The following is an 18623-nucleotide window of genomic DNA, read 5'->3' as shown; positions in this document are numbered from 1 at the left end:
CTTCAAATTTATCGTTTGACTGAAAATTATCGTTTGACTGAAGCAGACCAACACCCGAAGGGGGGTGGGGCTGCTGACCTAAAGAGACGGCTACAATTCATTCGCAATCCTCAACCTCCTGCATGCACCGCTGACTTGCTTTCTCACCGTCTGTTGTCCTGTTCGAATAATTCCGCAGGCATACAATAAGTACAGGGCCCCTTCCCGCGCAGAGGGCTCATCGGACCAAACGCAATCGCTTACCGACTCCCCATCAGGTACACCCCGTCGACTTTTTTGGTCCCTTTCCAATCTCTTACGTTCGAGAACCACCCCCTTTTCACCATCCACCATGTCTTCTCTCCCTCCCGTTTACATCGTCTCCGCCGCTAGAACCCCTGTGGGCTCGTTCCTCGGGTAAGATCTGTCATTGCTCTTGGATATCCTGATGGGACATACTTCTCATATCTTCTTAGCTCTCTGTCCAGCCAGACTGCCCCGCAGCTTGGTTCCCATGCGATCAAAGGTATGGAGATCCATTCCAACTCACACAAGAAGTCCAACGGCTAACTCGGTTCGTAACCAGCGGCCATTGGTAAGGCTGAGGGTATCAAGGCCTCCGACGTCCAGGAAGTGTTCTTCGGCAACGTCCTTTCCGCCAAGTGAGACGACCCTTCCCTCGCCTCCCGCGATCCACATATACTTATACCCTTGGATTCATAGTGTCGGACAGAACCCTGCTAGACAGTGTGCTCTCGGTGCGGGCCTTGAGGAGTCGACGGTGTGCACCACCGTAAACAAGGTTTGCGCTTCCGGCCTGAAGGCGGTCATCCTCGGAGCCCAGACGATCATGACTGGTAACGCGGATGTCGTTGTGGCTGGTGGTGCCGAATCCATGTCGAACGCCCCCCACTATCTCCCTAACCTTCGCACCGGTGCGAAGTATGGCCACCAGTCCCTGGTGGACGGAATCATGAAGGACGGTCTGACCGATGCGGGCAAGCAGGAGCTTATGGGCTTGCAGGCCGAGGAATGTGCCCAGGACCATGGTTTCAGCCGGGAACAGCAAGATGACTACGCCATTCGTACCTATGAGAAAGCCCAGGCGGCTCAGAAGGCTGGTGCCTTTGATGAGGAAATCGCCCCTGTTGAGCTCCCCGGTTTCCGGGGCAAGCCCGGAGTGACGGTGTCGCAAGACGATGAGCCCAAGAATGTGAGGCTCCTCTCCCTTTCCATTCATAAAGGCGCATAGGCTGACAGATCAATCCCTAGCTTAACCCCGACAAGCTGCGTGCCATGAAGCCCGCCTTCATCCCGGGATCCGGAACCGTGACTGCCCCCAACTCCTCCCCCCTGAACGACGGAGCCGCCGCGGTTGTTCTGGTCTCCGAGGCTAAGCTGAAGGAGCTCAACCTGAAGCCGGTTGCGAAGATCCTGGGATGGGGTGACGCTGCTCACCAGCCCAGCAAGTTCACGACCGCCCCTGCTCTGGCCATCCCCAAGGCTCTGAAGCACGCTGGTGTCTCGCAGGACGCTGTGGACGCCTTTGAGATCAACGAGGCTTTCAGTGTCGTTGCTCTGGCTAACATGAAGCTCCTTGGCATTTCCGAGGACAAGGTCAACCTCCACGGTGGTGCTGTCGCTATCGGCCACCCCATCGGTGCCAGCGGTGCTCGTATTCTGACTACCTTGCTCGGCGTCTTGAAGGCCAAGAAGGGCAAGATTGGTTGTGTTGGTATCTGCAATGGAGGTGGCGGTGCTAGTGCTATGGTGATCGAGTCTCTTGCTTGAACAAAAAGGCTAGCTCCTGGTCCTAGCTGAGTATGCCATAGATCTCTAGTTGTGTCAAGGCAGGCCATAACAATTCGGGACAGAATATATATATAATATCACAACGCTTAGAATTCCACAGTTGCACCGTAAACTAGTCTTGTCCCACACAGGCCATCAGTGGATCCCAGAGACACGCCTACCCATATGCATACCTAAACTTATTCAAAACTGATAAGAACGCAATATCTTTCGGGAGTAGGTTGCACTACCATATGAAAACGCATCGCATTTTACAATAATTGCTTCCGCGCAAAGCGGCGGGGCATCCATATGATCTTTGCGAGCTAGCTTAGCTGCCTTCTAGAATACATCAGTCTAATTTTGGAATTATCACTAGCGTAACATAGTTATTTTTGCATCAGGTCAGTCTTAGATATGAGTAAGTCACATAATGCCTTCTGCATGGATCAAGGGGAATAAGAAATAGCGATTAGATGAGGGTGTCGTCAATCATGAGAATACAGCCATAGCAGAGGCGTGTCCTAGGGGTTTAAGCGGCCGTTAAGAAGCGCAAGTGCACTTTGGAAAGCTTGGACAACATTGGTATCTGTACGCTATTGTCAGGATTTTGCTTCTGGGATGAGTTGTCAGAACATACAGTGTCTCTTTTTGTTTTCTAAAATCTCTTCCGAGTTCTTTACGTGTTGCATTTGCGTTTTGAACCTGAAGGACTGTCAGATGATATCGCTCGAAGACCTCGAAAGCATCGTGGCTTTACCTTTTCAGCGCTCTTGTCTCATCGCGAACTAGTGTAGTCTGAGACCATGCCATGAAGATCTAGGCCTTTCAGTCAGGATCAGCTGAGCAGAGGGATAGAATGAATCCACTTACCTTGAGAAGATCGGCTGTCTGATCATTCACTTCTTCTTCGGCCTTGCCATGTTCCTGCATTGCGTTGACATAGGCCTCTTGTAGCTGCTCCCAATCAAGCCCTTGAATATCATCCCTGTTGGGGACTCTTTCCAATGACGGGCCATTTTTTATTGAAGCGGAATTTTCTCGAAGCGTTGCATTGAATCTTTGGCTATGGTGGGTTTCTTCTGCCCCTTTCGCCGGAGAGGCCATTGCCCGTTGTTGTTGTTGGACGTACTTGTCTGATGACAGAGTGTGTCCAGGACGCCAGCAAATCAGACAGACTTGGATATCACCTATAATACAGCAGTGGTTTTCAGGTTGTTTGTCAAAGTGGCGTATATGGTGGAAGTAAAAGAAAGATGTTTCTGTTATCAGTCTGGCAACCAAAATAGGAATATGCTGCCTCAGGCAGGAAGAGCTATGTAATATCAAGTGACGGTGTCAGGTGACATGACCCATCCGTCTTAATCACTCAACCACCGTTCAGGTCCTTTACCCACTTCATACTACTGATAGACTGGGGTAATTCACTTTCGCCTCTCGAGGGAACTTCTCTCCCTTGTGCAATATTCCCATTCTCTAACTCCGCTTCGTTTCGAGCATTTGTTCTCAGCTGCGATTCTCATGACTTCCGTATTGCTATCATTTCCTGTCCCAGACCAGGCAGTCAAGCTGGTTACCCGTCTACCTAGGTAGGCTATGGATCTCTGAGCCGCCCGAACCACATCAACCGGAAAGAGATACAACACCCTTGCGATGAGCTGCCACGTATGCGCTCAGGCTCCATCATCGCGGACTCGCTATTTCTGCCCCACATGCGCTCGCAACCAGCTTTACCAATTACGGCTTCAACATGCTACAGTTCTCCTTGAGAAAGAGTCCATAGGGAAACAGATCGAAGATGCAAGCACTTCCGGGAATCCATCCAGAACACCCGAGAGATCTGCAACAAATCGCATAGAATCTCAGGAAGTAAACCCCAATATCCTAATTCTACAAACCATCACCAACGAGAAGGCCAAGTCGTCGGCACGAATAACCCTCCTGGCCAAACAGATCGAAAGCCTACGTCTTGAAATCAAGGATAAGCAGCTTGATATCTCTCAACGCCGTCTAGTATCAGCTCAAAGACGTTCGGATGCTGAATCCGCGACTTACCAGATAGCAGAGAGGGAGGCGACAACGTTAGCTGGGATACAGAACAGTACCAAGAGGACAGACCACCTATGGCACTCCTTGCACAGCAAGACAGCGGAGGATCGGATATTCCTGTGCCGAGAGGCGGCTAACATCTATGGCTTGCGACAAAAGACCAAGAAGAAAGAAGGGCAAATCAAGGAGATCCACACCATCGGTGGCGTGCCCATTATAGACCTCAGGGACTTGAATGGAAAGTGGCCGGTGTATTCTGTCGCATGCATTTACTAACAAGCAGACAGGTGCTCCTCCTTCCCAGATTTCAACATCGCTCGACCATGTTGCTCATCTCCTTGTCCTCGTTTCGAATTACCTGTCCCTCAGACTCCCGGCCGAAATAACACTCCCTCATAGGAACTATGCCACTCCCACCATATACCCACCTTCAGGTTCCTACCTTTCTCGTGATAATGCCTCAGCACCTCAGATGTCGCAGCCGGCTCCGTCAAGTCCAGGGGCCTCTCGAACAACAGACTCGCGCTCCCACTTCCCACGGCCACGGCCTCTTTCCATTGACCGGTCTCTTCCCCGACTAGCCCGAGAGGATCCAGCGGCATATGCTCTTTTCCTAGAGGGAGCGGCTCTATTGGCGTGGGATGTATCTTGGATATGTCGCACCCAGGGCCTCAACTTGGCTTCGGACTCCTGGGAAGAAGTGTGCGATATTGGCAAGAATATGTGGCAACTTCTCGTTGCCCCGCCTGCCCCGGCGTCAACGCTGATGAGGGCATTTGCCGGCCGAGATATTCAGACAAAGATGAAGCTCGCGAAAGACTCCCCCAAGACTACCATTCAACGAACCAAATCGTTCCCCATGATGGGCCACTACTCTCACGGAACTGTGCACTCGTTTCTTGGCGCGTCGGAAGGCACGGAGTTCATTCGCACATGGAGGCTTCCAAGTCCTACGAAGATCGTAGACAAACTCAAAGCATGTCTGTTGGGGGAGATGGCAAGCGCCGAATGGGAGCTGCTGGAGGAGAAGGAGTGGGACGATGCGTCTCATGAAGAACCAACCGCGGCGACCGAGGGCCATGATCCTAGTGACCGTACAAGTAGACCTTACTCTGATGGCCGTCAGCATGGCAGTCATGCTGCCAAATTTGACCAAACCCCTGCCCCAATTTCCGCCCGATCCGAACAGGATAGCGATCCAGTGGAAAGCTCGAACCATACAAACAATACGAGGCGGCTCAAAGGAACAAGTGGCTGGACTAAGCTCCGAAATAGATAATGCGTTACTGTACATAATAAACCGACTGATCGAAGTTCCCCTTTAATGTTGTGCGTACATCAAATCAATCCACCTGAGCCTGTATGGAATATGGTATTACTAAGCGGGAGTAGCTGATTGATAAGATTGCTTATCTCTAAACCAACGCGTGTCCGAATCCTCCCGTTCCGCCCAAGTTCTCTCCTGAGGGGTACCAACCGAACACCCAAGCCTAAGCAGCGACGTATGCTCCCTTCCGAATCCGATCCATACAGTCCCGCAAGTTCCGGGCTGTACCGTGTCATTTCCGTGGACCTCTGATTGTCTCATGGCCACGGTCGAGACGTCTAACCATGTCAAAGGCTGATCGGCTAGGAATATGGCAGCAAGGCGCATCTGACATCTCCGGTGAGTTGCGGACTACCGACCTCGTCATTTTCAAGTCGCACATTTGTCGCACAGCTACTTACAGACGGGTCTGTTAGTTACCGAACGTGCTGCCACATTCATCTCGGAGATCCCTTACGCCGTGTTGCGAGCAGAACTCGATCGACGGAGTGAACGTCGCGATGTGGACGAGGACAAGACAACATGCGGCTCCAAGGACCGAGGCGCTTACAACACGCCAATTCATGTCATGGCCTTGTTCCTCATATTGATACTAAGCACATTGGGTATGGTCAAGCACCGTCTGCCACTGAGAATGTCCAGCGTCTAACCTCCCTACTTGTGACAGCATGTTCATTCCCTGTCCTCGCCCGCCGTTTCCCAGGCCTTCCCATTCCGCGGCGCTTTCTGTTTATTTCGCGCCATTTCGGAACCGGCGTGCTAATCGCCACGGCCTTTGTGCATCTTCTTCCGACTGCATTCGTTTCGCTGACGGATCCCTGTCTTCCTCGTTTCTGGAGTCAGACTTACCGTGCGATGGCCGGATTTGTCGCAATGGTCTCGGTCTTCGTCGTGGTGGTAGTAGAGATGATATTTGCTATGAAAGGGGCAGGACATGTGCATGGAAGCGAGTATGACCATTTGATCAGCAGCGGTGACGGTCCAGACGAGTTCCAGTCTGGAGAAGCCGACTATTTGCGGCTATCTGCGCAGGAGTCGATGGAAAACATCCAGATGAGTCGAATGGATGAGGGGAGCAGCAATAGGCCTGCGCCTCAACATGAAAACATTTCTCACGGCCATCCTGCCGAGGACAGCAAGGATGCAGACGACATCAGCTTTGATGACTCGGAGCCCTACGAGACGGCCGATTCGAATGGACCTAACAGCAGAGGCTATGCGAATTCACACAGCCATCGTTCGCACGGGGATGACCCACACCATCAAGGCGTCGGTAAGCTGCAAAACCCGCAGCGTCAATTACTGCAGTGCCTTCTGCTGGAGGCCGGTATCCTCTTCCACAGCGTCTTCATCGGGATGGCTCTAAGTGTTGCCACGGGGACCTCATTTGTGGTTCTCCTGGTCGCCATCTGTTTCCATCAAACCTTTGAGGGTTTCGCGCTGGGTTCACGTATCGCTTCACTCATCCCGGACCTTTTCGGCCCTTCCTCTCCCAAACCATGGCTAATGTCACTTGCATACGGTACAACAACCCCTATTGGGCAAGCTATTGGTCTCGTCCTGCATAACCTATATGACCCCGCAAGTACCACGGGCCTACTCATGGTCGGCATTACGAACGCGATCAGCAGTGGTCTTTTACTATTTGCGGGCTTGGTGGAACTTCTGGCGGAAGATTTCCTAAGTGAATCAAGCTATGTAGCACTCAGGGGTCGACGCCGCGTCGAAGCTTGTGTAGCTGTGGCCGGTGGTGCTTTATTGATGGCGTTTGTTGGCGCATTTGCCTGAATAAAAGTATGCTCTTCTGGTGCTCTCTGGAGCTATGTATACTACCTCTAATTGAGGGTTGAACTATTTAGCATGCATTAAGGCGTAAAATATGGATTGAATTTCTGCAGGCTACTTTTCTGATGAACCAAGGAGACCCGCCAGGCGCTTATGCAGTCTTGTGACGATATTCAATCACATCTTTAGGAACCTCCAAAGTACTCTGAGGTGGAGACAAAAAGAGAGATGCTCACTGCCGGATTCGAACCAGCGATCTCTCCATGACTGTAAGCGTACAAGTGGAGCTCCATAACCACTAGGACAAGCGAGCCCTGCTGAGGTAATTCATCTGCATGAATGATGTGTACAGGTGAATCAGTTACAGAGATGTAGGTTCCAATCATAGACAGAATATTGCCAATTTATGATATCAGTATCATCCCAGAAGACAGTATCCAGTACTAAACAGACCAAGTCAAATACATAAAATACAATTATTACTAAGGTAGAGACATGCGCAAGACTAAGAAAGTATTATACCGAAGTACTCACCTGAGTCGCGTAGGTAGGTAGCGCACTTAGTGAGAGGACCTGCATGCCCACCGAGCTGCCTACCTCGACCTTCCAGTAATGTCCTGCCAGGCAGTATCGAGCCGCCTACCAGTGCTGGCCAGTAGTCCTTCCTCCTCGGCTTCCTCGGCGTCTTCATCGATCTGCTGCTCGTCCAATTTGGGAGAACGGAAAAGAGAAGTGACCACAACGATGAGATATACACCTGGTTCACGCACTGTTAGCCACTTTCCTAACACTTTCCGAGGTGCTTTTGGCTTACCAAGAAAGACGAATTGGCCCCAGAAGAATATCACGCCAAAGAAGGGGAAGTTTATCGTCACACGATTGAGAAACGTGCTGGCAATGCTCGGGGTGCAAACATCCTTTGCGGCAGTATTATGCGTCATCTCCGAGCATGGCTTGATAAGATGCTTTGCGTTCGAGCAATCCGCTACTTCGCCCAAGGTGTCGGGTGTGCGGTCACAGAAGGTTTGGGGGCCAAACGTCGCGTATTGTGGTGCGACGACCATGGAGATGGAATAATTCAGGGCCAGAATTGTTAACATCAACATGGCTGTTGTCAGGAGCAAGGCCTGCGGAGAGGTATGACCCTTTCGAATCTGGAAGATCCTGATCCACAGGAACCGAATCCCAACTACAGCGATTCCAACAACCGAGCTGCAGAAGAACAGCAGCACGAGAATGGCGAAGATAATGTAGTCGACTGGAAAGACCTTCGCGGATTGGACAAAGACCCAATTGATGGGGTTGAAGACATTGATATGTCCCAGGATGTAACCGCAATGGTGTTTGCAGAAGGAATTTGTAGCCTTATCGATGCTTGTTAGCAGCATGGATACCCACGTAACCAAGGCAACGATCAGGATAATGAGGCCTCCAAGGAGCTTGAACGGACGGAAAACCGCCTCCGTTTTCAGCCACGCTCTCATCAGCCAGCTCCGTCCTTCACCTTGCGCTTCTTCGGCTAAGCGTTGCCGTCGGATAAGCGTCCTTTCCTCCCGGACGAGTGTATCCAACTCTCTGCGGTCCTTGGAAGATAAGAGTTCTGTATTTCCCCCACAACGACCTTCGAGCTGGCGCTGCCGCTCTCGGTTGGAATCGAGCTGCACGGCGGTTGTTGCTTTCAGATTCGGGCTCGAGATCGAAGGGGCCGTCTTGATCAGGCGGATTGGAAGGAGAGCGAGACCAGTAGAGGTGTACAAGACGTACAGGCAGAGTCCGACTGTTATCAGCAAGCCGAGGGCGAAGGTAAGGGCGCGTTCGCCGCCTAACAATTAGTTTAGTCTAGCCCAAGAGTCGCGGATCGGAGAAAGCTGGAGCAGGGGAATCAAAGCCGGTGACTTACGATTTTCAGTCAGTAATTTTTTGAAGTAGTCCAGGCCGCCGGAGTTCTTATCCTTGGTGACGGGGACGAAAAATCCCACCAAGAAGAGGACCACCACTATCGCAATGAAGGTGATGGTGTATTTGAAGGCCGACCAGAACCGTTTACCGGTTGTCTGTTCTCCTTCCTCCGCAGCGACCTCATCATACTCTTCGTACCAAAAGTAGGTGAAGGGTATAACGAGAAGGCAGAGAAGGGCATCCAGAGAGTATAGCAAATAATACACAATTTTCAAGGACAGTAGAATCTTGTCAACTTCCGAATCGGTGGCCCAATCCTTCCTGCGGCCTAGCCCCGAAGCGTTGGTAGATGAGACTAAGGCAACATCGACAGGCAGGAGGAGAACTGTCGCGAGAAGCGTCGTGATGGCGAAGATACATGTCAACGTCACCGACGGAGATCGGTCCCGGGGGGTCTGATACACGTATATAAAAATTGAAGAGACCGCAATTAGTACGGCTATGGCGATTGCATATACGACCCAAATCAGGGACGTCTGCAGAAGTGCCATGGTGGAGAGCTCTGCTTTCACATGGGACGACGAGACGTAAAGATGGGCGACGAACGGGGGATTCTGGTGCAGTGAGCCGGCAGTGGATATCGCGGTGGAATATTGTAGATGCCAAATGAGACAATCGTCCCCAATCTGGAGAGAAACGGTGGCGGACGCAGCTCTGCAAAGTCAATGGATCTTTTGAAGGTCAGCGTTGAAGTTGAAGCACTACGTCTTACGTCATCGCACGCGGTTCTCCAAGTGACGATCACGTGTCTCTCCCGAGCTTCTGCTGCGACGGTCAACAGCGAGACATACAAACAAAGCAAATTCCCCGTTGTCGACGAACGGCTTTCCCTCTGCGATTCTCTTTTGCCGTTTCAATCTAATTGCCAAGTGCCCGGAAATGGTTTCTGTGGACTGGGATACCTGATTGATCACAGTTGGGTGAACGGGAAAGATTCTAGCCCAGACATCTCCTTCTGGCGGTGACACTCTAATGCAGTGTTATACCGAATTGCTACCCCCATCTGGGGTCAGTCATGCATTGGCGATTCCCTTTACTTCTGCAACAGCCCGGAATCTGGTTGTTGCTAGAACGTCATTGCTTCAGATATTTTCTCTGATCCCTGTGGGCCCTCGATCGCAAGATGCCGAGGACCGGTCATCCACGAAGCTCTTCCTGGAGCAAGAGTACTCTTTGCCCGGCACAGTTACAGATCTCTGCCGCGTTAAGATTCTGAATACAAAGAGCGGCGGCGAGGCCGTTCTACTGGCGTTCCGCAATGCCAAACTCAGTTTGATTGAATGGGACCCCGAGCGTCATGGCATTTCTACCATCTCCATCCATTACTATGAGCGCGACGATCTAACATATAGTCCATGGGTTCCTGACCTGAGCAGCTGCGGCAGCATTCTTGATGTGGAGCCCAGCAGTAGATGTGCGGTTTTCAACTTTGGGATCCGAAATCTCGCGATCATCCCGTTCCATCAGCCAGGGGATGACCTGGTGATGGATGATTACGACTCTGATCTCGACGAGCCCAAGCAAATCGACAACGGTGAGAAGAATGGTGCTGATCGGGAGACGACAAAAGAGAGTCCGGCACACTCGACTCCATATGCGTCGTCTTTCGTTCTCCCCTTGACTGCCTTGGATCCGTCCATACTCCATCCGATCAGCCTCGCCTTTTTGCATGAATACAGGGAGCCTACTTTCGGAATCCTATATTCCCAGATGGCCACGTCTAGTGCACTCCTGCATGAAAGAAAAGATGCGGTGTTCTATTCAGTGTTTACCCTCGACTTGGAGCAGCGGGCTTCCACAACGTTACTTTCGGTCCCTAGGCTACCTAGTGATTTATTCCACGTGGTGGCACTTCCGCCACCCGTGGGAGGCTCTCTCCTCATCGGATCCAATGAACTGGTGCATGTTGACCAAGCGGGCAAAACCAACGCCGTGGGCGTTAATGAGTTTTCGCGACAAGTATCGGCCTTCTCTATGACAGATCAGTCCGATCTGGCACTGCGTCTCGAAGGTTGCCGCGTCGAACGTCTTGCCGACAACAGCGGCGACATGATGCTGATCCTGTCCACGGGCAAAATGTTGCTTATCAAGTTCAAGTTGGATGGCAGGTCAGTGTCTGGGATTTCAGTCCACCCGGTGCCAGCTCATGCGGGCGGGGATCTGATGAGATCGGCTGCCTCTTCGTCTGCGTTTCTAGGAAATGGAGAAATCTTTTTGGGCAGCGAGGACGCAGATTCTCTACTTCTGGGTTGGTCCTACTTATCTTCCGCCACAAAGAAAGCCCGTCCGCATATGAAGAATGGCGTGGAGGAGTCTGGCGACATCTCTGATGAGGACCTGAGCGATGCCGATGCCTATGAAGATGATCTCTATTCGACATCCCCGGACGTAACCGCAGACGGTCGCCGGGTATCTACGGAGATGTCATCCTTTGGTCTGTACAACTTCAGGATCGATGATAGACTCCTCAACATTGCGCCCTTGAGGGACATGACCTTGGGGAAGCCCGCTCCTAGCTCTGAGAATGAATCTCAGCATGAAAACCTCTCAGCTGATCTGGAGCTAGTAGCTGCCCAAGGGTCTGGTCGAAATGGCGGGCTCATAGCTATGAGACGCGAAATTGACCCAGAAGTGTTGGCCTCTGTCGAGATCGACTCAGCTAGCTGTGTCTGGACTGCTTGCGTAGGCCAAAAAACATCGCCAAACACGCCTGAGCCATCGGAAGGAAAAGACTCTCGTCAATATGTCATTGTATCGAAGCAGAACAGCAGTGATAAGGAAACGACGGACATATTCCACGTGGATGGTCTGGAACTGAAACCGTTCAAAGCGCCGGAATTCAATCCGAATGAGGATGTGACAGTCGACATTGGAACATTGGCGAATAAGAGTAGGGTTGTCCAAATCCTGAAGAATGAGGTCCGAAGCTACGATGCCGGTAAGCCATCCCCCTCTGATCTGGCAGAATGATTCTAAGGGGCAGACCTTGGCCTGGCGCAAATTTACCCCGTATGGGATGAGGATACCAGCGACGAACGAGTAGCTGTTAGTGTCAGTCTGACAGACCCTTATCTTGCCATTCTTCGAGATGACTCGACACTGCTGCTTCTCCGCGCGGACGACAGCGGTGATGTCGACGAAGTCGAGATGCCTGAAGATATGGCAGGGCACAAGTGGCTTTCATGCTGCTTATATCGCGATCAGACCGGGGTCTTTTCCAGCACAAATACTGAAGGGCAGGAAAACGATATTTTGTTGTTCTTGCTCAGCCAGGATTGCCGGTTATTTGTGAGTTCCCTGGCCACAGTGGAGTTGTATTCATATTTACTGGGTGATAGGTTTATCGACTGCCCGACCTCGCCTTGATGTCAACAATTCATGGCGTTGACTGTCTATCACCGATACTCTCTAATGAACCGCCGAAGCGATCAACTACACGCGAGACGCTGACAGAGGTGGTCGTTGCCGACCTCGGTGATGCCTGGAGCCGCGTCCCTTATCTACTTGTATGTTGACATGTCCACGCTTTGGTCCTAATACTAACGAGCGAACTAGGTACGAACGAAAACCGACGATATTGTCATGTACAGACCGTTTGTGTCCAGCGGATCCGGAAACGGATCAAGTCTCTGCTTTCTCAAAAGCACTAATCGCGTTCTGCCGAGGATGTCCCCGGAGAGCTTCACAGATGCACCAGAAGGACAACGGAGAAGCCCTCCGCTGCGCATCTTACCGAATGTCTCCGGGTTCAGCTCTGTGTTTATGCCTGGAACGTCAGCAGGGTTCGTTATGAAAACATCGGTTAGCCTGCCGCACTTCATGCGGCTGAGAGGGTCGGTTCGATGCTTGGATGCGTTCAACAGTCCTGGGACTGGAAACGGGTTCATTTGCTTGGACTCGAAGGTAGGCAACCACGACTTCTCGCTTCGAATTCGTCGTCCTAACATAAGCAGAACATCCTGCGGATGTGTCAATTACCCCGCGAGACACACTTCGATTATCAATGGCCGTTGAGGCGAATTGCCATAGGAGAGCAGGTCGACCATCTCGCCTACTCAGCCTCCTCGGGCACATACGTTGTAGGCACCAGTCACCAGTCGGAGTGGAAACTACCAGACGACGACGAGCTGCACCCGGAATGGCGCAACGAAGGTACGCACGGCAATTCATCCCCAGCGCTGAACATGGCTGACAACGACCACCCCCAGTGATCTCTTTTCTCCCGGAGGTGGACCAGAGCTCCCTCAAAGTCGTCAGCCCCAAGACCTGGGAGGTGATCGATAGGTACGATGGACCCTGCAGAACTAAACACCCTACCGAGCAAAAGACCGACGCTGACTCTCCCAAGCTACCCGCTAGGCCCGGCGGAACACGTGATGGCGATGAAGAACATCAGCCTCGAGGTGTCGGAGAACACGCACGAGCGCAAGGAAATGGTGGTGGTGGGCACGGCGTTCTCGCGCGGTGAGGACATCGCGTCGCGCGGCTGCGTGTACGTGTTCGAGGTCATCAAGGTCGTCGCGGATCCGGAGAAGCCGGAGACGGACCGCAAGCTGAAGCTCATCGGCATGGAGCCGGTGAAGGGGGCGGTGACGGCGCTATCCGGGATCGGTGGCCAGGGCTTCCTGATCGTCGCGCAGGGACAGAAGTGCATCGTGCGCGGGCTCAAGGAGGACGGGAGTCTTCTCCCGGTGGCGTTCATGGATGTGCAGTGCTATGTCAGCGTGGTCAAGGAGCTCAAAGGCACGGGCATGTGCCTTCTGGGCGATGCCATGAAGGGACTATGGTTTGCAGGCTACTCGGTAGGCACCTTTCCCCACACCCCCCCCCCACCAACCACTCGATCACCCAATGCGCTAACCACCGAGGATACGCGATACAGGAAGAGCCATACAAGATGAGTCTCTTCGCCAAGGACCTGGACTACCTCGACGTGGTAGCCGCGGACTTCCTACCCGACGGGAGAAAACTGTACGTGGTCGTCGCCGACGGCGACTGCAACCTCCACGTCCTTCAATACGACCCCGAAGGTGAGCCTCGCATCCCCATCCCCAACGTTCAACAGCCCACGTCAGCACGGCGCTAACAGAACAAAGACCCCAAGTCCTCCAACGGCGACCGGCTGCTCAGCCGCAGCAAGTTCCACACGGGCAACTTCGCGTCGACGCTCACACTCCTCCCGCGGACGATGGTGTCAGCGGAGCAAGCGATGGCGGCGTCGGACGAGGCGGCGATGGACGTGGACCTGGCGGTTGCGCGGCACCAGGTGCTCATCACGGCGCAGGACGGGTCGGTCGGGCTGGTGACGTGCGTGGCGGAGGAGGTGTACCGGCGGCTGTCGGCGCTGCAGTCGCAGCTGACCAACACACTGGAGCACGCGTGCGGGCTGAACCCGCGGGCGTTCCGGGCGGTCGAGAGCGACGGCAGCGCGGGGCGCGGCATGCTGGACGGGCACCTGCTCGGGCAGTGGCTGGACATGAGCAAGCAGCGGCGGGTGGAGATTGCCAGCCGGGTGGGCGCGGAGGAGTGGGAGATCCGGGCGGATCTGGAGGCCATCGGGGGGGAGGGACTTGGGTATCTGTAGCAGATTGGGATTTTGATACAGTTGCACCCCCGGCAGGCAGCTAATCTAGTAGCCGTGAGACTCGATGCGCGAGCCGTAAATATCCATGTCACGTCACATTAGTCCTAAGAACGCAGGTAATTAAGATACAGATCTCTCGGAATCCCAGCATCGTTTCAAACGGTGAAGCCGACCAGTTCCCTGCATCTGCGTCCGCTCGGGAAGATATATGGATGGTAGGTAGATATGTGGGTAAAAAATCACAAGCAGAATCGAATGAACAAGCTCGAGGGAGAAAGAGAACAGTTCGACATGGCCCTTGCCAACCAACGCCACCGCCGGTCCCAACCATACACGCCCATGCCGGAAGAAAAGTAAGTAGAATAAGTCAAAGAAAATAGAATATATAGAAAGCATTTTCCGGAAAAAAGTCCATCCAGATGGAGAAGCATCCCACGGGGAGAGAAAGAGAAAGAAGAGGGGAAAAAAAAAGGAACTCGTCGCAACCGCAACGGGAAGATAATAGGAGAAAAGACACAGCTCTAAACCAAGGAGATTCTAATGCGCATGCGCCGTCCGCCGTCACGCCCGCCGTCACGCCCGCCTCCAGAAATCGAGGAAACAAGAGGAAAGCTAGAAAACATCCTCGGCCGCGAAATAGCGCTTATTTCGCCCGCGCGCCCCGACGAACTTCATCTCCGGCATGTTGGTATGATGGACGACATGGGGCCGATACACGGCATCCACGGGCGCCTGCCAATCGTCCAAGCCGAGCGGGAAGTACTCGTACAGCAGGTCGGTGCTTTCATTGGGGAAGGGCAGCGTGGAGGCAAACGGCTGCTGGAGACTGGGCGTGCTGAGCAGCGGCAGCGAGGACGACGCATGTCGCGAGGGCGGCGCGGGGGCACCTCCGTGGGAGAGCTTGCGCATTTTCGCGGGGGGCGGCGCAGAGGCCCCGCCGCTGTTGGGACCGCCGCCGCCGCCGTCGCCAGCGAGGGTCTTGTGTGAGGCCGAGGCGTCCGGGGGGTATGCGGACGGCGGGCGGGTCAGGTCGTGCAGGTTGACCGTGTCCGGGGCGTCTTCCTCGTCCAGGAGGGAGAGGTTGATGGGGGCGGCGACGGCACTGGGATGGCGAGGGTGTTCGGCGCGGGAGAACTCCGGGCTGGACTGTGAGTATAGGGAGGAATGCGGCAGGGTGCCGGCGGCGGTGGCCGGGGGCATCTGGGTCCAGTCCGGGGAGGGATGAAGCGCGGTCGCGCTGGCGGCGGCGGCCTGCGAGGCGGAGGTGTCGGGGGAGCAGCTCTTCGCCGGGGTGGGTTTGGGCTTGGCCGGCGTCTGATGGAGGCGCGGGGTGGCATCAGGCGCGTTCGGGGTGCGGTGGAGATGGGCCTGGGCGTTCTTTCTGGAGGCGGCGGCGCTGCCGCTGAGCGGCAGGTCCTTGCGCGACTGGAAGTTGCGGGGGCTGCGACCGCGGACGATGACGGGGCCGGACTGGACCTCGCAGATGGGGATTTTGGCGCCGGTGGACAGGGTGGCGACGATCTTGAGTCGCACGGTGAAGTGCTGCTGCAGCTCTTTGCGGCGGCCGTTGTTGGCGGTCGCGACGCGGAACTGGAGGCGCTTCCAGGCGATGGGGAAGGTGGCGTAGTCGGTGTCGAGGTCCTGGCCGGCCATGATGTCCAAGGGGATGGGAGGGGGTTCCTTCTCGACCTTGGGGTTGGCGCCGGCGCCGGCGGGATTGGCGCCGTCTTCGGCGGGCGGGTTTGCGGCGGGGGTCTTCCAGGGGACGGAGATGATCTTGACGGCGTTGCCCTCGACGGATTCGGTGGCGGAGACGGTGAGTTCCTGGGCGACGATGGGAATGCGATCGCCCTGTTCGGTCATTATGTAGCGCAGACTCCGGGGGAGGGTGACGGAGCCGGTGATCTGGAAGAGGTTGCGACGGTAGCAGGTCAACTCGGCGCCTTGCTGGGGCGGCAGGTTCTCGGAGGGCGAGGTGGTCCAGGGCGATTCGGCGAGGAAGAACATGCCGTGGAGCTGGGCGGAAAGGGAGAGGGAGGTCCTCCGGAGGGAGTAATCGAGGAGGGTGAAGTTGTAGACGGGAATGGAGAAGCTCAGCAGTTTGTGGTTGTGGTCGATGGAGGCGTCGGAGGGTTGATCGGGAGGAACGGGGTCGAAGGGGGTGACCATGTCTGTGAAAGGATCTTCGTAGGCGGAGGAGAAGCGCTTTAAGGAGGCGGGGAGGGGATTTTGGGAGAAGGTCATGTCATCGCTGGGGGAGAGAGAGGGTGTGTGTCAGAGAGGACGCGCGGGAGGGGAGGAAGAGAAGTACCTGACAAAGGTCTCGGAGTCGAAGTTGGAGCGTTGATCGGGGAGATCCATGCCAGGCATGGAATTGAGATAGTCATTTTGGAGGTTGGAGAGCGAGAGGGGACTGGCCAGGTAAGGCATGGCCATGGTGTCGAAGCCCTCCATGGTGGCGGAGGGGCTAGGACATAGACGGATAGACGGGGGGAGGGGAGAGGAGGAGGAGAGAGGGAGAGAAGAAGAGAAGGTAGAAGAGGAGAGAACGAAGAAGAGCGAGGGGAGAAGATAGAGGAGAAGTAGAAGGAAGCGAGTGGGAGAGAGGAGGAAGAAGAGGAGGAGGAGGAGGAAGAGAGTTGAAGAGTGAAGAGTGAAGAGTGAAAGAAGAGAAGGATGTAGTATGAGTGGATCGGAATGCCCCGAGCGGTGGAGGAGCAGCAGAACCGACCACCAAGACGGACCCGGCGAGTGGAGAAGAGGGAGAAGAGGAAGAAGAAGGAGAAGAGGAGGAGGAGAGAAGAAGAATGGATGGAAATCATCCGAGCGTAAGCTGACAGGCTATACCTCTACTACGACTATCTCTACTATTCTACCATGATACTATCATACTATCATCATCATATCGCGACTCTGCTCTATAAACCCTCCTATCTATACACGGCTACTATCTCCCATCTCGCCCTGATACTCCTCTCTCCGATTGAGCAGACGCATCTGGCAATCAGTCTCCAGTCTACCCAGTCTCCCATCTCCTCCGAGGACACTCGACCGCATCAAGACAATCCTCTGGGCCGAAGACGGCGAATCCACCCAGCATGATCCATCATCCATGCCAATCACCATCCCGGAATCTCTGGTTCTCGATGCATGTCTCAGCCGCGCCTGAAGTCTACCGCTTCCTCGACTCTGATCCGTCGCGTCGGCGGTTGAGGATCACGCACTAGTCGGGGCTCTGCATGGTCTCTCGTCTCCAGAATGGAGTCCTGCCAATGAAGCCTCCCAGGGACCTGAAGGCCCTGAATCTCTGAAGCACCGGAAGTATCTCCAACGAACTCCATGTCGATCGAGTGTAGGGACCGGCTCACATCCTTCTAGAACACCCCTCACCCGCTGATCACCCAAACTCTCTCGTGCAGCTTGGTGAAACACGAGGTGCTGCTGTGCTCCCTCGCCCGATCACGAGAGACCGACGACTCCCTTTCAACTGGCCTATCGTGCCCGCTAAGAATAGACTTCTCTGGTCCCTGCCCGCCAGCCCAATCCGGTGGCGACCCGGAATGAAGTCTCCATCCGGTTCTCCAGGTGGATGTCCAGGGTCTACCCAGCCACGAACAGACAGAGGGAGAGAGAGACCGGACCGACAGACAGACAGGCAATAGACAGATCGATAGACTCCCAACCGTTAGACTCCTTACTCCTCGCATCTCCACGAGGCACTCATCTCCTCTTCCTCCCTTGCATCACCATACCCTCCCACATACCCGTCCGTACCTGAATATCCCATGGAGCCCGCATTCCGGCCACCATCCAGGATCAAAAAGGCCCCCGAACCAAAAGAGCAAAAGAACAAGAAAGTAAAATCCAACAGCGCTCCTATAGGAGTCCCGCAACAGGCACGACTAAAACCGCTCGGTGGGCCCAGCCGCAAACGATCAAGCAAATCAGGCTGGCCTCCCCCCGTCCGACTCTGGTGGGAGCGGGCCCAAGTCTGCCTCCGACCCCCCGAAAACAGTGGCGGGGGCGCCCGTCGCCCATCGTTGGGAGGCGGGTCCCCCGGCTAATCAGCGCCCCCCGAGACCCTGCTAGCCCCTGCTAGTGCCCCCGTCAGCACCTAGCCGTGCCCGTTCTCCTCATCCCCTCCCGCAA

At 54.4% G+C, this 18623-nt stretch overlaps 8 protein-coding genes and 1 non-coding gene across 9 annotated transcripts; 4 read left to right on the top strand and 5 right to left on the bottom strand.

Annotated features, from left to right (window-relative positions):
- The first annotated feature begins 69 nt into the window (after nt 1–69).
- erg10B (acetyl-CoA C-acetyltransferase) lies at nt 70–2005 on the top strand. Its single transcript, XM_073691588.1, has 5 exons — nt 70–396; nt 456–505; nt 566–641; nt 703–1192; nt 1252–2005. The coding sequence occupies exons 1-5, from the start codon at nt 332–334 to the stop codon at nt 1768–1770; spliced, it is 1200 nt and encodes a 399-aa protein (XP_073542885.1). The 5' UTR covers nt 70–331; the 3' UTR covers nt 1771–2005.
- Nucleotides 2006–2019: 14 nt separating this feature from the next.
- Nucleotides 2020–3035, bottom strand: BDV59DRAFT_189317 (uncharacterized protein). The gene is made up of 4 exons (XM_073691587.1): nt 2644–3035; nt 2531–2589; nt 2411–2475; nt 2020–2359 (listed from the first exon to the last, which is right to left on the bottom strand). The coding sequence occupies exons 1-4, from the start codon at nt 2875–2877 to the stop codon at nt 2295–2297; spliced, it is 423 nt and encodes a 140-aa protein (XP_073542884.1). The 5' UTR covers nt 2878–3035; the 3' UTR covers nt 2020–2294.
- Nucleotides 3036–3154: 119 nt separating this feature from the next.
- On the top strand, nt 3155–5177 carry BDV59DRAFT_189316 (Atg14 domain-containing protein; the record flags this gene model as incomplete). The annotated part of the gene is made up of 2 exons (XM_073691586.1): nt 3155–4056; nt 4106–5177. Coding segments are annotated over exons 1-2 (1622 nt in total), but the record flags the coding sequence as incomplete, so codon positions are not given.
- A 60-nt stretch (nt 5178–5237) lies between these two features.
- On the top strand, nt 5238–7162 carry BDV59DRAFT_149234 (putative ZIP family zinc transporter). Its single transcript, XM_073687333.1, has 3 exons — nt 5238–5485; nt 5563–5751; nt 5814–7162. Exons 1-3 carry the CDS (start codon nt 5431–5433, stop codon nt 6932–6934), a joined length of 1365 nt encoding a protein of 454 aa, XP_073542882.1. The 5' UTR covers nt 5238–5430; the 3' UTR covers nt 6935–7162.
- On the bottom strand, nt 7161–7244 carry BDV59DRAFT_t150. The gene has a single exon. It is a non-coding gene; the product is annotated as a tRNA-Thr (tRNA).
- A 280-nt stretch (nt 7245–7524) lies between these two features.
- BDV59DRAFT_206389 (putative LMBR1 domain protein) lies at nt 7525–9381 on the bottom strand (the record flags this gene model as incomplete). Its single annotated transcript, XM_073694788.1, has 3 exons — nt 7525–7688; nt 7746–8753; nt 8832–9381. The coding sequence occupies 3 exons, from the start codon at nt 9379–9381 to the stop codon at nt 7525–7527; spliced, it is 1722 nt and encodes a 573-aa protein (XP_073542881.1).
- A 296-nt stretch (nt 9382–9677) lies between these two features.
- On the top strand, nt 9678–14684 carry BDV59DRAFT_149199 (cleavage/polyadenylation factor CFT1). The gene is made up of 9 exons (XM_073687332.1): nt 9678–11828; nt 11874–12178; nt 12229–12396; nt 12446–12793; nt 12844–13042; nt 13099–13174; nt 13239–13692; nt 13773–13920; nt 13987–14684. The coding sequence occupies exons 1-9, from the start codon at nt 9863–9865 to the stop codon at nt 14472–14474; spliced, it is 4152 nt and encodes a 1383-aa protein (XP_073542880.1). The 5' UTR covers nt 9678–9862; the 3' UTR covers nt 14475–14684.
- A 402-nt stretch (nt 14685–15086) lies between these two features.
- Nucleotides 15087–16928, bottom strand: BDV59DRAFT_206387 (uncharacterized protein; the record flags this gene model as incomplete). The annotated part of the gene is made up of 2 exons (XM_073694787.1): nt 15087–16725; nt 16786–16928. The coding sequence occupies 2 exons, from the start codon at nt 16926–16928 to the stop codon at nt 15087–15089; spliced, it is 1782 nt and encodes a 593-aa protein (XP_073542879.1).
- A 410-nt stretch (nt 16929–17338) lies between these two features.
- On the bottom strand, nt 17339–18412 carry BDV59DRAFT_189307 (uncharacterized protein). The gene has a single exon (XM_073691585.1). It carries the CDS (start codon nt 18179–18181, stop codon nt 17861–17863), a length of 321 nt encoding a protein of 106 aa, XP_073542878.1. The 5' UTR covers nt 18182–18412; the 3' UTR covers nt 17339–17860.
- Nucleotides 18413–18623: the final 211 nt, after the last annotated feature.

Source organism: Aspergillus ambiguus (genome assembly GCF_047715705.1).
Source record: "Aspergillus ambiguus strain CBS 117.58 unplaced genomic scaffold BDV59scaffold_64, whole genome shotgun sequence".
In the NCBI taxonomy this organism is placed as follows: domain Eukaryota; kingdom Fungi; phylum Ascomycota; class Eurotiomycetes; order Eurotiales; family Aspergillaceae; genus Aspergillus; species Aspergillus ambiguus.
This window is presented reverse-complemented; position numbering and strand designations above follow the sequence as displayed.

Coding starts and splice junctions, on each gene's coding strand:
- erg10B (XM_073691588.1), top strand. CDS start 332: ATGTCTTCTCTCCCTCCCGTTTACATCGTCTCCGCCGCTAGAACCCCT. Junction 397..455: donor CCTGTGGGCTCGTTCCTCGG/GTAAGATCTGTC, acceptor ATATCTTCTTAG/CTCTCTGTCCAGCCAGACTG. Junction 1,193..1,251: donor AAGACGATGAGCCCAAGAAT/GTGAGGCTCCTC, acceptor ATCAATCCCTAG/CTTAACCCCGACAAGCTGCG.
- BDV59DRAFT_189317 (XM_073691587.1), bottom strand. CDS start 2,877: ATGGCCTCTCCGGCGAAAGGGGCAGAAGAAACCCACCATAGCCAAAGA. Junction 2,590..2,643: donor AGACAGCCGATCTTCTCAAG/GTAAGTGGATTC, acceptor TGAAAGGCCTAG/ATCTTCATGGCATGGTCTCA. Junction 2,360..2,410: donor AGAAAACAAAAAGAGACACT/GTATGTTCTGAC, acceptor AATAGCGTACAG/ATACCAATGTTGTCCAAGCT.
- BDV59DRAFT_149234 (XM_073687333.1), top strand. CDS start 5,431: ATGTCAAAGGCTGATCGGCTAGGAATATGGCAGCAAGGCGCATCTGAC. Junction 5,486..5,562: donor AGGCGCATCTGACATCTCCG/GTGAGTTGCGGA, acceptor CGGGTCTGTTAG/TTACCGAACGTGCTGCCACA. Junction 5,752..5,813: donor ATTGATACTAAGCACATTGG/GTATGGTCAAGC, acceptor TACTTGTGACAG/CATGTTCATTCCCTGTCCTC.
- BDV59DRAFT_149199 (XM_073687332.1), top strand. CDS start 9,863: ATGCAGTGTTATACCGAATTGCTACCCCCATCTGGGGTCAGTCATGCA. Junction 11,829..11,873: donor GGTCCGAAGCTACGATGCCG/GTAAGCCATCCC, acceptor TCTAAGGGGCAG/ACCTTGGCCTGGCGCAAATT. Junction 13,175..13,238: donor ACCTGGGAGGTGATCGATAG/GTACGATGGACC, acceptor GACTCTCCCAAG/CTACCCGCTAGGCCCGGCGG.
- BDV59DRAFT_189307 (XM_073691585.1), bottom strand. CDS start 18,181: ATGCGAGGAGTAAGGAGTCTAACGGTTGGGAGTCTATCGATCTGTCTA.